This window comes from Acinonyx jubatus, chromosome B2, assembly GCF_027475565.1.
Source record: "Acinonyx jubatus isolate Ajub_Pintada_27869175 chromosome B2, VMU_Ajub_asm_v1.0, whole genome shotgun sequence".
Classification (NCBI taxonomy): Eukaryota; Metazoa; Chordata; class Mammalia; order Carnivora; family Felidae; genus Acinonyx; species Acinonyx jubatus.
In genome coordinates, this window is record NC_069385.1 from 15,828,111 (window position 1) to 15,845,079 (window position 16,969).

The 16,969-nt window shown below is 44.6% G+C and overlaps 1 protein-coding gene across 4 annotated transcripts in view; it reads right to left on the reverse strand.

Annotated features, from left to right (window-relative positions):
- Positions 1 to 16,969, reverse strand: part of AKAP12 (A-kinase anchoring protein 12) — a 101,055-nt gene that overhangs the window by 40,407 nt on the left and 43,679 nt on the right. For 3 of the 4 annotated variants that reach the window (XR_008298264.1, XM_027056632.2, XM_053222097.1), the window contains exon 2: positions 4,738 to 4,852. Coding sequence is in view for 2 of the 4 variants with exons in the window: in XM_027056632.2 (XP_026912433.2) it covers positions 4,738 to 4,852 (115 nt within the window). In the remaining 2 variants the exon portion in view is untranslated. Of the gene's footprint in view, positions 1 to 4,737; positions 4,853 to 11,348; positions 11,517 to 16,969 lie in introns of those variants that run through there. The other variant, XM_015073691.3, reaches the window with a different exon arrangement.

The following is a 16,969-nucleotide window of genomic DNA, read 5'->3' on the forward strand; positions in this document are numbered from 1 at the left end:
GAATCCTGCAGAATGTAAGAAACACATTCTCTAAAAGACTTCTGTTTTAAGTGACATTTGGGGTTTTCCTGTTTTTACATTTTTCTTGGCGTTTCCCAGGATTGCCTCTGGATCCCAGCAATGACCCTCCTTACCATTCTGATCAGCTTAACAAAGCTGGCTGCTACCCGGAATGCTGCTGGCTCCAGAGTGGCAAATGTCAGGGGCAGAGCCCCGACTACCGCTCCATTGTCGCTGGTGTAAACATCCTCATTCGGGGCACGTGACCAGTATAAACGCACACGTGAACAAAAATTTAAAAGCAAAAAAAGATTTGTTTATTCACAAAAACAAATGTGACCTGTGGAGACGGAAAAATCATGGCATTCACGTGCTTTATAATGTTTGCTGTGTCTGCTTTGCAGAAAGGCAAATCTCAAAGAGGAAACAGAAATGACTGCCTTATAAATGATAAGTCCAAATGCATGAAGATCTGAGACAATCAATCGATAATATGCACACAGCAATGAGTGGAGTAGGTACTTTATTTCATAAAAATGTATCATCTAAATAAGGAAGGTCTTAAGTTTTTTGATTTTGTAATATTGAATTTTCCCATCTGGAAAAAAAATAATCTGTGCAACAGATACTAAGGCTACAATTTTTTTTTTTTTTTGAGTCGGAAAGTTTTAATTTACAAAAGTTTTAAATCTAAAATTGGACCTGGACCAATCTGTAATGTTTTACAAATCATTCTTGCTGAGGCATTTAATTCATAGAAAATCCATAAGCCACAGACTATGAAAAAAATGACAGTTTGGGACAGAGAGGGCTCTTTATTTTATTTTATTTTAATTTTTTTTTTAACGTTTATTTATTTTTGAGACAGAGAGAGACAGAGCATGAATGGGAGAGGGTCAGAGAGAGGGAGACACAGAATCCGAAACAGGCTCCAGGCTCTGAGCTGTCAGCCCAGAGCCCGACGCGGGGCTTGAACTCACTGACCACGAGATCATGACCTGAGCCCAAGTCGGACGCTTAACCAACTGAGCCACCCAGGCGTCCCGAGAGGGCTCTTTAAAAATCTTTTCAACAGAAGCAGATTTTCCATAGAACTAATGGCACTCGTGCAACCACTGTGAATGCTGGGGATAACATGGCATGATAAATTTTTTTTTCTTTTTTTTTTAAGTTTATTTTGAGAGAGAGCGAGAAAGAGAGAGAGAGAGAGAGAGAGAGAGCATGTGAACCAGGGAGGGGCAAACAGAGAGGAAGAGAGAATCCCAAACATACTCCGTGCTGTCAGCACACAGCCTGACGCAGGGCTCGATCTCATGACCACAAGAACACGACCTGAGCCGAAATCAAGAGTCAGATGCTTAACCGACTGGGCCACCCAGGCACCCCAAGAGAATTTTCTAATTGGGAAAAGGTTGCAGTTCTACAGAAGCAGTTTTGATAAATAGTAAACCACCCAAAAAGAATTCAGAAGGGGTAAATCTCCAAGGCTAAAGTAATTTGTTGTGAATTGTTTTTTTTTTATTTTAATAATTATTTGTTTTCAACTCTGATTGTCTGCTTTCTAAAAGATGGCCCGTGAAATTACATAATCTTCAAGTCCTCTACAAAATACCTATATACATATTTAACCCTGCTGCACAGATTAGCATTTAGGAAGAAGTTCCTTTTTTGTGTCATTTATGGAAAGTTTACAAGGAAACAGGATTCCATTTTCATTCTAGGAAGAAGATTGGTTCTGAATTACCACTATTCCTGGTTTTAGCAAGAAAACAAGCAAGTTAAGGTCAGAAAATATTTTCACTTCTGGCTCTGTCTAAATATAGTCGGCCACTTTAATTTTTTTTTTAAATGTTTATTTCTGAGAGAGAAAGAAAGAGAGAGAGAGAGCAAGCAGGGAAGGGGCAGAGAGAGAGAGAGGGGAGACACAGAATCTAAAGCAGGCTCCAGGCTCTGAGCTGTCAGCACAGAACCCAATGCGGGGCTCGAACCCACAACCTCGACATCATGATGTAAGCCGAAATCAGATGCCCAACAGGCTGAACCACCCAGATGCCCCTTGGCCACTTTAAGTTAAAAACCCTCTAGCAGGGGGCACCTGGGTGGCTCAGTCTGTTAAGCATCCAACTTCGGCTCAGGTCATGATCTCCCAGTTTGTGAGTTCGAGCCCCACGGTGAGCTCTGTGCGGACAGGTCAGAGCCTGGAGCCCGCTTCTGATTCTGTGTCTCTCTCTGTCCCTCCCCCGCTCACACTCTGTCTCTCTGTCTCAAAAATAAACAAACATTAAGAAACTTCTAGCAGGAATGGCCCTTGTTCACAGTTTTCTCCCGTTAATTGATCCATTTATGGCAGAACCAACACTGTTGGTCAATTCTCCAAGGGAACAAGACGGGTCAGATCTATTCTTACTGTTGTGGACAGGAGTGGAAACCCAGGTCCCTCAAATCCTACAATTAAGTGTTATGCACCAAATCATGCCTTTGTTTACATTATCGTAAGCATCGCTGGGGAAGAGGTTTTCTGGAAATAACCATAAAATATAGCCTTAGGCTATCACTGCCCAAAAGAAAAGCATGAAAAAATATTTTTTTAATAATCTGCCCTAAAGACTGTCCGTATTTACAGTGCCAGGCAAGTAAAAGGGAGAAGAAAAAAAACCAGTGTACCAAGCTCCCTTGGAGACCCTAGTAAGTCAATGAATGACAGTTCATCCTAAAAGCAGGGCCTCAGGTGGTGGCCTTTGCAGCCCTAGGCCCCCTGCCTGTCTTTTCGTAGGTGACAAGGCCTTTTCAGGCCTTTTGAAGGGCAAGGTATATTAATTGCCACTTTTCTTGCAGGGAGGTATTGAATATTTGCTCGAGCCCCAAGGCCATGATCAGAAGCCTAGGTCAGCTCAGGGAGACAATGGAATGATCTTCTGCTAAGGCATGTCCTTGATCCTTCTCTGCCTTCTGCTGATCACATCCATCAGCCAGCGTCAGATAGGAAGCCTGCCTGACCCAGGCTCTCCCTTGGTGGTGTATTTCAGTGATCCCACATTGCTACTAAATATTCCTCAAGTGCACTGTGCTTTCACAGCCCGGTTATCTAGTACACTTTCCTTGCTGGGTTTTCATTCTAGTCTTTGCTCAGAAGACACTGTCCTAACAGACAAGGCTTTGGACGTGCTCAGCACAGTGAAGGCACAGCAGTTAAGAGTTCACGCTTGAGAATCTGCTGATCTGGGTTTGAACCTTGAGAACAATAGTACCCGCCTCGTTAAAGACCACACTGCACAAAAGGCACAGATCCAGGACCCAGAGGAAAAGCTTGCGAAGTGTTGGCTGTTATTATTCTACTCACTTTGGCTCTCATCCCTTGTCAACAAACCTAACCCCTACCCTGCCTCCGTCCCCAGATCTTATCCACCCTTGGATCTCAAATGATTGCACCACCAGAACGGAGGGCAGCTCTCACTCCTTGCAAAACTCACATGATAACCACCACGCTGCTTTGTCTTAACCTTCCTTTGATCCTTCTATAGACCCGCTTCTTGTCGTCCCCCCAACCCCACCACCAGTGGTGGGTCGTTTCTCAGTTTGTTCATCTTCCCTGAAGCACCGAGCATAGTTGGCTTGGCCATAGAAGGCTCCCAACCTGCTGTGGCTTGACTCAATTCAAAAGTTGCCATGGGAAGGACAAAGCCCGGGCCTTTGGAATTTGAGTTGGGGCCATTCCAATTATTTTGGTAGAGATGATTTGAAACTTTCACACCAGGTCATGCAAATCCTCCCTTCTGTGAGACTGTATATATTTCTAACGTTATATTGTGCCTGTGGTGTTCTATAAAGATCAGTATTCCCACCAACTTCAAAAGCAGCTCGCTGCTTGAAGTAGCTCCATGGGGGTATTGAGCAAGAAGAGAAACAGGTTCCACATGTTAGGAGAGTCTCATTTAACCAAGGCCATGGCCAGTCTCCTCTCATGGGGCTTTCCCCTACATTTGTCTTATTTATGTTGCATAGAAGACACAATTCACTGCATGCCAAATCATCATTTCATATATCTTCTAGAGTGGTTGTGAAATTATCCCTTTGTTTACGATTGAATGGAAGGAGGAGACACAGGAAGTTTCTTCTTCAACCTGTGGCCCTTCCACAGAGAAGGGTGCTCGGTCAAGGTACTTGATTCTGACCCTAATGACCCTAAACCATGGTCCTTGCTACCTCGCGGGGGCTGACTCGAACTAGGTGACAATGTGGTGAAAGATTCGCTTTCTAGTAACCACCCCCGTGGGACCTGGTAGACTCAAGAGCTAGAAAACACGCAACACATCGTAGCCTGGGCAAAGAGAAGCGTGCATCCTGAAACATACACAACTAGAAAAATCTGTGCGAGAGGAGGCTACTCTCCAGAGTGAGACAGACTGACTCTTAAAGCAACCACGACTCTGGGGTTTCCAACAAGAATTCACAGGAATGCCAGTGAACACCAGACGAGTAGTTGAGAGAAGGCAAAAAAAAAGTTCCAGATAAAAATATCTAAGAAACATGAAACGTGACTTCACTCCTACACCTAAGTATAGAGAAATACTTCCCTTTGGAACCAATCGATCGCTTTTGTTGTCGAAATCAGGCAACCTCAGGCGGGATGTTCTATATTCTTCCCAGGCCTGTTTTCCTTGTTTTCCTCGGATGCGTTGCAGGTGTCGTCCACCCTCCAGCCCCTGCTTCCGCCCAGAGCCCGAAGAGGCAGCTTACCATCTGTGACAGGGACTTCTTCTTCCTGGCCATTCAGGGCTCCCTCCTGGGGGCTGAAATCTTCTTCCTCAGCTAAGCCATTGGCAGGAGACAGCTGACCATTCTTCTGGAGGAGCTACACGGAAAACAAAACCATGTAAACTTCAATGACGATGAAGATTTATGTCTTTTATTACGCTGCATGATCCCGCTACCTTACAAAAGGTCCCGGGCGCAGATACGGCTTTGTATCAGGGCAAATGTGTGCACCACTCCTTCATCCATTCACTCACCTAAATGCCATCCCTGACATACAGCCCAGTCCTATCGAATATACAACGAGTAAGTCAGGTGTGGTCCCAGCCCCCTTGAGCTTACAAACTTCCATCAAAAGCAGACTTCAAGAAAAAAATGTTGTTTTCTTTAAAGCAACGTTTTTCCTTGTGTTTAGATGCAGGTTATACATTTGACCAGAATATACCTAAGTGACAATATGACCTTCCCAGGCGAAAGGGCAGACACGTAAATAAACAATTATGGAAACTGTCATGGTGGAGAAACACAAGTCACAATAAACAGAGGAGCCCCAACCTATGGGGTGTTGGGAGAAAAGGGAGTACGGATAAAGCGGAGATTGAAGTTCCCACGTGATGGACGTATGAGAAAAGAAAGGTGCAGGGGAGGCAGAGAAGGGAGGCAAATTAGGAACCCCATGGTTTGAAGACCAGTGTACTCAGAGACAAGAGAACAAAGAAGAGATGCGTCACACATGCTTTTCCGAGTCAGTTTTTTCTTTAAAATGTTACTAAAATGGACATTGGTCCTCTAACCTGGAGAATACCCTATGCAATTGATGTTTTCAGTTGCAAAAATAGTAGACATATAGATATACCGTTATTTTTTGTCTTAATGTTTATTTCTGAGACAGAGACAGACAGAACATGAACAGAGCATGAGCAGAGAGAGAGGGAGAGAGGGAGACGAAGAATCTGAAGCAGGCTCCAGGCTCCGAGCTGTCAGCACAGAGCCCGACACAGGGCTCAAAGTCACGGACCGGGAGATCATGACCTGAGCTGAAGTCGGATGCTTAACTGACTGAGCTACCCAGGCGCCCCTATGTTATTCTTTTTGTTTTGTTTTGTTTTGTTTTTTTAAACCTGAGAATATAGGGGCGCCTGGGTGGCGCAGTCGGTTAAGCGTCCGACTTCAGCCAGGTCACGATCTCGCGGTCCGTGAGTTCGAGCCCCGCGTCAGGCTCTGGGCGGATGGCTCGGAGCCTGGAGCGTGCTTCCGATTCTGTGTCTCCCTCTCTCTCTGCCCCTCCCCCGTTCATGCTCTGTCTCTCTCTGTCCCAAAAATAAATAAAAACGTTGGAAAAAAAAAAAAAAAAAACAAACCTGAGAACACAGGTAAAAAGTGTTAAGGCTATTACAAAAATAGCTCAATAACCATTTAGGAACCTCAGGATGTCAACAATGCTTTACAATCCGCACACATTTCCCAGTATATGAAAACCAATGTAGGCAGGTGCTGTTATTTCCATTTTAGAGCAGAGGACACTGGAACCCAGCGGGATCACAGAGGGTGGGGGTTGGCGGGCCACAGATCCCACAGCTCAGACGGAAGCACCACAGCCCGAAGGCCAGCACTCCCCACCAAGAACTTCCAGGGTTTTTTCCACAGCACTACAGATTGCTGAAGGACCTGTTGCGGTGCGTAACGATAAAATGGCACTAAGAGGGGCGCCTGGGTGGCTCAGTCGGTTAAGCGTCCAACTTCGGCTCAGGTCATGATCTCACGGCTCGTGAGTTCGAGCCCCGCGTCGGGCTCTGTGCTGACGGCTCGGAGCCTGGAGCCTACTTCGGATTCTGTGTCTCCCTCTCTCTCTGCCCCTCCCCTGCTCATGCTCTGTCTCACCCGGTCTCAAAAATAAATAAAAACATTAAGAAAAAAATTAAAAAAAAAAAATGGCACGAAGAGTATTCCGCAGTCTCCAGACCCACCCAGCCCAAAGAAATCTCCCAGCCCACCACTCCCCTTGGCATCAGTCCGTGCTGCTTACAGGCTAGCAGAGCACATTGGCCGAACCACGGACTTTGATCGCAGCCTTGAAGGGACAGCAGGTTCAGGACACGTCAATCGGGAAGTCTTGAACTGAGCTAAATTGATTTCACCTGGCTGTTGCCGGCGCCCAGCAAAGCTGCCCTTCGGCGGCACGGGCTGCGTCCTGAAATAATACCACTGCATTTAATACTTACTCCACAGATGGAAGAGTCGGCTTCAAAATGCCCACGCTGAGTCTACTTATGAGAATGCTCAGATTACATTTCCACTTAAAGTCTGCTCTTACCAAACTATGAAAGATAGGAGTCTGAAATGAAACCTAAAGACAAAAGTGGGGGTGGGTGGGGAGGGAGGTCTCCACAATGCCCGTTAGCAAAAAGGTCAGCGTTTAAGAGTATTTGGACTAAATATCACTGGTTATGTGAACACGTCCAAGTCAGATTTGATTAGCAACGTGAAGAACAGGCAGGAGGAAAGCAGGGAACGTATATTATTGCGAGCTCCGCAGAAATCCCGTGGATCTTCAATCTAAAAAATGCCTGATGTGCACCATGATGTGCAAACTAAATGGGGAACATGAGAAAGCAGTGTGTTGTCTCAAGTTTATTTATTTCGAGAGACAGAGACAGCATGAGTAGGGGAGGGGCAGAGAGAGAGAGAGAGGAATAGAGAGAGAGAATCCCAAGCAGGCTCAGTGCTGCCAGCGCAGGGCCCCAGGCAGGGCTTGAGCTCACGAAACCACAAGACTGTGCGTGACCTGAGCCAAAACCAAGAGCCGGCCACTCAACGGACTGAGCCACCCAGGCGCCCCAAGAAAGCCTCAATTTTTTTATGCAATAAAAAATTTTAATGCCTCAATTTTTCAATGCAATAAACGCTGGGCAACTGTGCCCCTTGTTTAGGAACCAACAGTGTGAAGTTTTACCGTTTAGAATCCTACAGAATTTCCATAATTCCTGGAAGAGTTCTCATAATTCTTTATGAATTGTCAAACTCAAGCTATCTTTACCCAGAGCCAAACGGAGTGTTTTTAAATGCAAAACATCTACAGGACACAGGCACAAACTTTCCTCTCCTCGTAAATGTTACATACATATAATGAAGTACATTAAATAACATCAGATGAGTCTTAAAATCTGACATTACTTGCTAGCCCTCCTTATACCCAAAGTGTGATGATTATGGATTAGAGTTATTTCCAGTGACCACAGGACCCTGTCCCTATTTCCAAAAAGCACCTGATGGATTAACGTTGGTACCAGACAATATATGACAGGGATATTATTGAAACTGAGTTTTGAGCCAATTTTGTTACATGCATAGCTTGAGTCTCAAAGCGAGTGGACCACCCAAGCTTTGACCCCCACGGGTGATACCCCCCAAGTGAACATTCACAGCCCAGGAGACACCAACACTCCACACAAAAATGGGACTTCATTCCTAGCCATATTCGGATATTTCCACCATTCTGTGTTTTGCTTAGAGATGCTGTTTACATAATCTTGTAGAAGGAAAAACTCACTTTTGTCTGTGACAAAAATAGTGTTTTTGTTTTCCTTTTTTCCCAACCCCAACCATTTACACAGTTGATACTATTGTTAAAGTTCCAGGTGCTTCTGAGAGTTACCAATAAATTAAGGTCACCTCAAATTGTAAGAAACCTAACCCACTGTTCCTTAACATTTAAGTCCTTTCTGTCTTTTCTTATGTGTATATGTATTTATAAGCATTTTTTAAAAAGGGAGAATACAAGTTTTATGCCTGATTATTTCATACATAGTGGATGCATTTCGTTGTCAATTAGCACCTATCTGAGTTGTCCTCAGCCATTCTCTTTTGTCTGTAATTCAAATGCCCACAGAAGACAAGGATTGATTTATCAGTTACACTGAAGGAGGCAGTCGCACAACTTAGTGACACGGGAGGTCAATGTCGGAGCCAGATGTAGTGTTACGGGTCATCTACTTCAGGGAGGAAAGCAGTGTTGGGACTCAAGTTTCCAGAAAAGAAAAAGCGGAAATTTCTACTCCCTTCTTTCATTCTGAAGCTTCCTCACTCAGCTTTCTCCAACCCTTCTGTACTTACTTCTACACTTGTACAAACACAGAGATAGACACTAGACTTAAAAGACATGCTCTCTGCAATTGAACATAGGGAGCACCAGAAAACCTCTATTCCCACTGGATCTGTGCTTCAAAAAGTGTAAACGCCTCTTTTGAGCAAATCAAAACCCTAAATGTTTTCAAGCTTATATCCTTTGAGTGGGTCAGCCAGAGTTTATTCCCGTGAAGCATTCCCACATTACGACTAAACAAGCTTTAAAAAACATCTCAGTGCCTCCAGCAGCATTTTCCTCTCGTTCCTAGAAGATTTTGGAATCTCCAAAATGGCAGCCGGGACACTGCAGAAAGAAACTACCAGACTTCGTTCCTCTTCCTCCTCCACTGGACTGCCCACGACTTGCTCTGAGCCCCTTTGCAGAGTAAGCAGTGAGAGTCTCAAGCTCTTTTCTCTCTTTTTTAAGGTTTTATTTTTAAGTAGTCTCTACGCCCGACATGGGGCTCAAACCCACAACCCTGAGGTCAAGGATCACACACTCCACTGATGGAGCCAGCCAGGGGCCCCAGGAGAATTAAGCTCTTTAATGAATGAGTTAAACAATGAACAAAACAGATGGGCTCTCGACAGCTCTCGGGATGTGGGGGGTAGAGGCGATGAGCCTGCTGAAGCAACTTCTTTCACCACAGAAGTGACCCTCGTTGTCTATGTTCTCATTGGATGATCAGCTGACCATCACAGGTGACACTGACCCCCACAGTCCTGCCCTGCTTGCAGTAAATGAGGTTCCAACCAGTGCAATTCTGGCAAAGCCCCAGAAACGGAATGTTAGGTGGGTGTGAGCAGGAGCAACCAGAAGCGAGTCAGTATGACAGGGACACACGCACAAACGATATGGGGGAAAAAAAGATGATCTGGGGGGATTTTAAATCCCTGACAAAACTTGTAAGGAAAACTCTTCAATGTCTTTTTCTCCATTCTAATATAGAGCATTTTGAAGGAAACCTTTAAAACTGTCAAATATGGGGCGCCTGGGTGGCTCAGTCGGTTGAGCGTCCGACTTCGCTCAGGTCATGATCTCACAGTTCGTGAGTTCGAGCCCCGCGTCGGGCTCTGTGCTGACAGCTCAGAGCCTGGAGCCTGCTTCGGATTCTGTGTCTCCCTCTCTCTCTGCCCCTCCCCAGCTCATGCTCTGTGTCTCCCTCAAAAATAAATAAACATTTAAAAAAATTAACAAATAAATAAATAAAAATAAAATTGTCAAATAGAAGAAAATAGAGATGAGACGATCATTCCGTAAACAATGTCTTTGGGAAGCCATTTGGAAATAGCCAGAAACAATTGGAATGTGCATACCACCCACCACACTATCCTAGCAGACATGGCTTTCCCTCCTTACGCAGGTATAGGGACAATGACACACAACACACAACCCACATAACAGCATCGAAGGGAACGTGGTCAACCTAGACACCCCGACATAGGTAGATGTCTCCAGTTTAAGTGAGGAAAGCAAGTTATAGAGAATGTTTGATTCCTTTATGTGTTTAAAATAAGACAAAAATAGGGGCGCCTGGGTGGCTCAGTCGGTTAAGCGTCCGACTTCGCTCAGGTCATGATCTCACAGTTCGTGAGATCGAGCCCCGCGTCGGGCTCTGTGCTGACAGCTCAGAGCCTGGAGCCTGCTTCGGATTCTGTGTCTCCCTCTCTCTCTGCCCCTCCCCGGCTCATGCTCTGTCTCTCTCTGTCTCTCCAACACAAATAAACATTAAAAAAAAATTTTTTTTTTAATAGAAAAAAAATAAGACAAAAATAACCCACTTATAGGGAGGGAGAAAGAGAAGGATGGGGATGGGAGGGCTCCCTCGGATGTTTGTATAAGCATTAAAAAAAAACTGTAACAACATTACATAAAATCTTTAACAAATGCTGCCTCTGGAATTTTAGTTATTCTGCCCTTTGCAAGGGTGTTGGGGAAGAGACACAGTTTTGTTTTGCTTTGTTTGAGGCATAACTAATATATATTATATGAAGGCATGGCTTCCTTTTTATTTACTTTATCATTGCAAAGGTGAAAATGCTTTGAAACTTAAAATCCAGATTCTGAGGCTATCACATGCTAATAACCTGGCTTTCCAGGGTTCACAAATCTTTTCAGATCCTCTGAGCAATGGACCAAACTGATCCCATGGACCTTTCACCCATCTGTTCACATGATCTCCAAATGTGATTACCATTTAAATAACCTCCTCGGCCACACCATTAACCAAAAATATTGACGAAGACACAGCCAAGACTATCACAGCTCTACACCAGGCTACCCGAGGCTCCCGAGATATTAGTACATGTATTATGGACCCATATCACCAATGTCGTTTATATACATTTGCTAATTTAACCGTCCACCTTAAGGAAACTCTTACCATCACCCCCACTTTATGGCCAGCAGAAGGGGAGAGGTACTGCACCCAAGGGGCTGAGCCAAGATGTGTGGGGAAGCCGGGACTCACCCCAGGTGACCTAAGCTGCACACACGGCCTAACGCGAGTGAGCATGTTCTGCCTGGGCACTGAGTTTCTTAAGAGCAGAATTTCTGATTGAAGGAAAAAACCCCAGTCAATCCATTTCGCAAAAATGACACAGGCTGTAAGAATACAAATCATTGTCGGGGCACCTGGGTGGCTCTGTTGGCTGAGCGACCGACTTCGGCTCAGGTCACGATCTCACAGTTCATGGGTTCCAGGCCTGCATCAGGCTGGCTTGCTGTCAGTGCAGAACCTGCTTCAGATCTTCTGTGCCCCCCTCTCTCTCTCTGCCCCTCCCCTGCTCACACACTCTCTCTCAAAACTGAATAAACATTTATTAAAAAAAAAAAAGTCATCGTGACAATACCAGCCAGCCTGGGTTATGTTTAAGCTAAAAGTTTCCTTCTAATTTAGAGGTCAATTACAGAACACCAACAGAATTATGGGTTTTGAAAGGTTTGCTTTTCTTTTAAAAAGTAGCCATTTTTATTTCAAACTAATCTAAGTAGAAAGCTATGTAAATCCAACTGTAAACATGATATAAACCGTTAGGCCACAGAGTAAGGCACAGAAGAGGAGACACTTTACTTAATTAAATTAAATAGATCTAATTCCTACAGTTAAGGTCACTGCAAAAAACACTAAGAGGACAGAAGGCAAAAGATTACAAAAATTAACTTAAGAAATAATTCTAAATATCCAAAATTTAGGGCATGGTTATAGCGCATCTCGCAGGCATTAAAAATACTACCTACAAAGTGTATGTAATAGTATGGGGATGTACTTTATGTTGTAATATTCAATTTAAAGAGCAAACATAACACTTATACATATAAAATGATTACAAATACATACAAGAACATACTGTAAAACAGCAACATTACCATACCGTTCATACTGCAATATATCAAAACATCACTGAGGAAGGAACCATGAATATTTGATACCCTCTATTTTTCTACTTTTCTTTTCTTTTTTTAAATATTTATTTATTTTTGAGACAGAGAGACAGAGCCTGAGTGGGGGAGGGGCAGAGAGAGAGGGAGACACAGAAGCCAAAGCAGGCTCCAGGCTCTGAGCCATCAGCACAGAGCCCGATGCGGGGCTCGAACCCACGAGCCGTGAGATGACCTGAGCCGAAGCTGGACGCTCAACCAACTGAGCCACCCAGGCACCCCTATTTTTCTACTTTTCTATGTTCTGATGCTTCTGTGTTCTATGTTTCTATGTTATGTTCTTTATCTAAGTAACATGATGATTTTTACAACTGGGGGGTGGGAGAGCTTTTCCTTCGCTGGATATTCTGTCTCGGTTTGTTTATTTTTCGAATGGGCAAGAGGCCGCTAAGAAAATTTTGCTTTACAGGGAAGCATTGTAATTCTAATTTCTACCAGTCACATGAATTTCATGAGAAAACAGAACTGCTTTAAGACAGAAATGCAACAGTGAAATCCTATTTCAGGCATTTGGTCATGCAAACTAATCCATATTCCCTCAAGTGTAGAGAACACAGCGGGCTCAGAAGCAGGCTCAGAAGCAGAGTGGAGAACTGGGTACTGGTACTCTCTGGGGCAAGATTAAGTACCTCATTTTGGCATTTTAGACCTGTCCCCTCATTGTCTCAGGCTGAAACGTGGTGGGGTTCCTTCCAGGCCAGCAAATGGGAGGTGGCTAGGAGAGCGGGGTCTGATCTGTGGCTTTGGGCCACACGTTTTAGCCTCTCCTACCTCCCTTTCTCTGTAAAAATGGGTAAGAATTCATTTTTATCTACCTCACAGAGTATCTGGGGCATCCCCGACACGTTCTTAATAAGTCCGCTACTAACCTAAGCTGCAGCTGCTTTTATTATGCCATTTGCTGTCATAAGTGTGATCTAATGGGGCTCCTGGGTCTCTCAGTCGGGCAGGCGTCCGACTCTTGATGTTGGCTCAGGTCACGATCTCGTGGTTCATGAGTTCGAGCCCCACATCCGGCTCTGCGCTCTCTTCTTGCCCTCTCTCTGCTCCTCCCCCACTTGTGCCCTCTCTCTCTCTCTCCAAATAAATAATTTAACTTAAAAATATATATAAAATAAAGGGAACTACTTGTCCCAGGCCCACTTCCCCCCTACAAAATGAATGCTTCAAGTGGCACCCGGGTGACTCAGTCAGTTAAGCGTCGGACTTCAGTTTAGGTCATGATCTCACCATCTCATGGCCTGTGGGTTCGATCCCTGCTTTGGGCTCTGTGCTGACAGTTCAGAGTCTGGGGCCTGCTTCGAATTCTGTGTCTCCCTCTATCTCTGCCAACCCCCGCCCCTTGTGCTGTCTGTCTGTCTGTCTGTCTCTCTCTCTCTCAGAAATGAATAAACATTAAAACATTTTTTCAAAAAAGAAAGTTTCAAGAGTTCTTTCTGGATTGTCCACACTCTGCACTCAACACAACATTTAGCATAAAGGCTTGTAAGCCTTCTAGTTGTCTAATGGTCTGGGTAGGAAGAGAGGGGCAAGGCAGTTGACACAAAGGTCTAAGCAGAGGAGAGACACCCGAGTTGTTTGTTTTGTTTTGTTTTGTTTTGTTTTGTTTTGTTTTGTTAACCACAGGAAGTATGGAGGAAACAGCAATGGGCACAGTATGGCTCCTGTTAGCTATGGAACTTGACCCCTGGGCTCATTCTCCAAATTATATACATGGGGACTAAGACCATCTTGGTTTTCAGATCGTCTTGAGTTTCAAGTGAAGTCATATTTGGGAAAGCTCTCCTCAATTGAAAAGCTGTCGGAAGCCGCTGTGTCTCAGTCCACTTGCCCAAATCCACCCGTGACCTACTCCAGTATTTTTCTATCACGCTAGAGCCAACTTTTAAGAAATTGTCCTCGGGGCGCCTGGGTGGCTCAGTCGGTTAAGCGTCCGACTTCAGCTCAGGTCATGATCTCACGGTCCGTGAGTTTGAGCCCCGCGTCGGGCTCTGGGCTGACGGCTCAGAACCTGGAGCCTGTTTCAGATTCTGTGTCTCCCTCTCTCTGTGACCCTCCCCCGTTCATGCTCTCTCTCTGTCTCAAAAATAAATAAACGTTAAAAAAAAAAATTAAAAAAAAAATTAGACACAGCCGTGTGTCTACAGAAAATGCATCTCACGATACCCGATCTTGCACACAAAACAGGGTTACAGCTCAAGACACAGGGCACCCCTCTAGTAAGCAGGCCAGAGCTTTGGAATAAACTTGGTCAAGAGGAAACGCTGACTCAAGACATGTAAGCTCTTTTGCCCGGGGTGGTTCCTGGTGGGTCTGACCCTCAGGTAGCAAAACACAATTATCCTGCTGTGAGCAGGAGACGTACAGGACCCTCCCCACCACCACGTGTATACATGGCTGCATGGGGATTAATGAGCCCATCTGTCAACGCCGCTTAAAAAGTTGACCATCTTGGGGCGCTTGGCTGGCTCAGCTGTTACAGCATGCAACCCTTGATCTCAAGGTCATGAGGTCAAGACTCAATTTGGAGGCAGAGCTTACATAAAGGTAAAAAAAAAAAAAAAAAAAAATTGACCATCTTTATGGCTGAAGACTTATTTCACACAAGTCAACAGTCATAGCTCCAAACATTATACTCACTCTAGAACCAAACTGTCCAAACAGCACACACCTGAATATGGTGAAACCATTTCATCCCTCCCTTTTAGTAAACACAAGCACAAAGAGAATTTCAGGACTTGTTTTAAAATTTCTAGAAATCGGAGGGCCTGGGTGGCTCAGTTAAGCATCTGAATTTGGCTCAGGTCATGATCTCACAGTTCATGGGTTCAAGCCCTGCGTCGGGTTCCGTGCTGGCAGCTCGGAGCCTGGAGCCTGCTTCGAATTCTGTGTCTCCTCCTCTCTCTGCCCCCTCCCCTGCTCACCGTGTGTGTGTGTGTGTGTGTGTGTGTGTGTGTGTGTGTGTGTGTGCCTCAAAAATAAACCTTAGGGGTGGCATGGGTGGTTCAGTCAGTTAAGTGTCTGACTTCGGCTCAGGTCATGATCTCGTGGTTCGTGAGTTCGAGCCCCGCGTCGGGCTCTGTGCCAACAGTTCAGTTTTAAATAAACTAGAAAAAAATTTTAAACAAAAATTTAAATTTCTAGAAATAAGCTGAAAGCTAAATATAGAAACTGATGACTCCATCCGTAATCCATGTTTATAAAAAATTTTCACGAGCTACAGTCCTGGTTTTTGAAAGCTAATTGGATTGAATTCTTGAATCCCTCTATGCCTTCCCCTACAGCCATGCTCCCAACAAGTTAGCCTTAAGAGGCTGTCTCCACCCCAAGGACACTCCACCTCCGAGTTGCAGAAATAAAACGTACGAGAACGAGAGTGGTAAAAAGGTTTTTCTTTTTAAGATTCCCAAAAAGTTCAATTCTGTAAAGTCTGACAAAGTCTTCAGCTATTAGGTTTATAATGACAGGTCTGCAGACACCAGATCTTGTATTTGTTTTAAGAGAAGCAAATGTAACGTAAAAATCACAATCTGACAAAACTAAGATTGGTAACATGTTGGTCACAGCTGACGCTGGTGGATGGGTACGGGGGGTTTGTTGTATTATTCTGTATTCCATGAATCTAGAAAAGATACATGGCGATTCACAAAACAATACAAAAAACAAAAACAAAAAAAAAGGAGACCCTTAAACTAGCAAGCCTTTAAAGAGAGAAAAGAAGTGCTTCTAATGTTTAAGAGTATTGTATAAACGCTGCACCAAAAGCTCTTGAAAACACATGAAATCAAGAACAGTATATACTCGGGGGCAAGAGTGATTCTAGTGACCGCTAAAAACGAGATGTCCTTATCTGAGAAGTGACCTTAGGAGATCTCTGCCTGATCTTGATTTTCCTCCTGAAAAATGCCCTGCTGTACGTGAGGCGGCAATTCCACGTCTTAAAATACTAATGCCCTGGGGGGCACCTGGGAGGCTCAGTCAGGTGAGCCACCGACTTCGCTCAAGTCACGATCTCAGGTTCATGAGTTCGAGCCCCGCGTCAGGCTCTGTGCTGACCGCTCAGAGCCTGGAGGCTGCTTCAGAGTCTGTGTCTCCCCTCTCTCTCTCTGCCCCTCCCGCGTCGGGCTCTGTCTCTCTCTCTCTCTCTCTCTCAAAAATAAATAAACATTAAAAAACATTATTTAATACCTTAAAGTTGTAAGATGCCCTGAAACACCCGATCTCGAAATAAAACCTCTGCTTGCTTTTAATTCCGCGCTATTTCTTCCCACTCCTGTATTCAGCAAAACAAAACCAACAAACAAAAGTATCTCCTTACTGGTTGGTGACACTGAACATGACTGAGTTAATCTGAAGTACCCAGAAAAGGGGGTGGGCATGTCGGCACCATCCGCTAGAGTCAATGGGGCTCCCTACCCACCAGCCTCACAGAAAGAAAACACACTGTCCAACTGATCAGGCTTTTGAAATATCAATACTCAGTACACCAGGCGTTATCAAATGCCATTGTACCAGGCATTATCTCAGAAGTATGCTGGGCTCAAATGATCTTGGGAAAACTCTCTGTAGTGTGCATTCTGAACCACTAGGGAGGAAATCATTGCCAAGTTTTTCTAAGATTTTATTTTTAAGTAATCTCTGCACGCAACA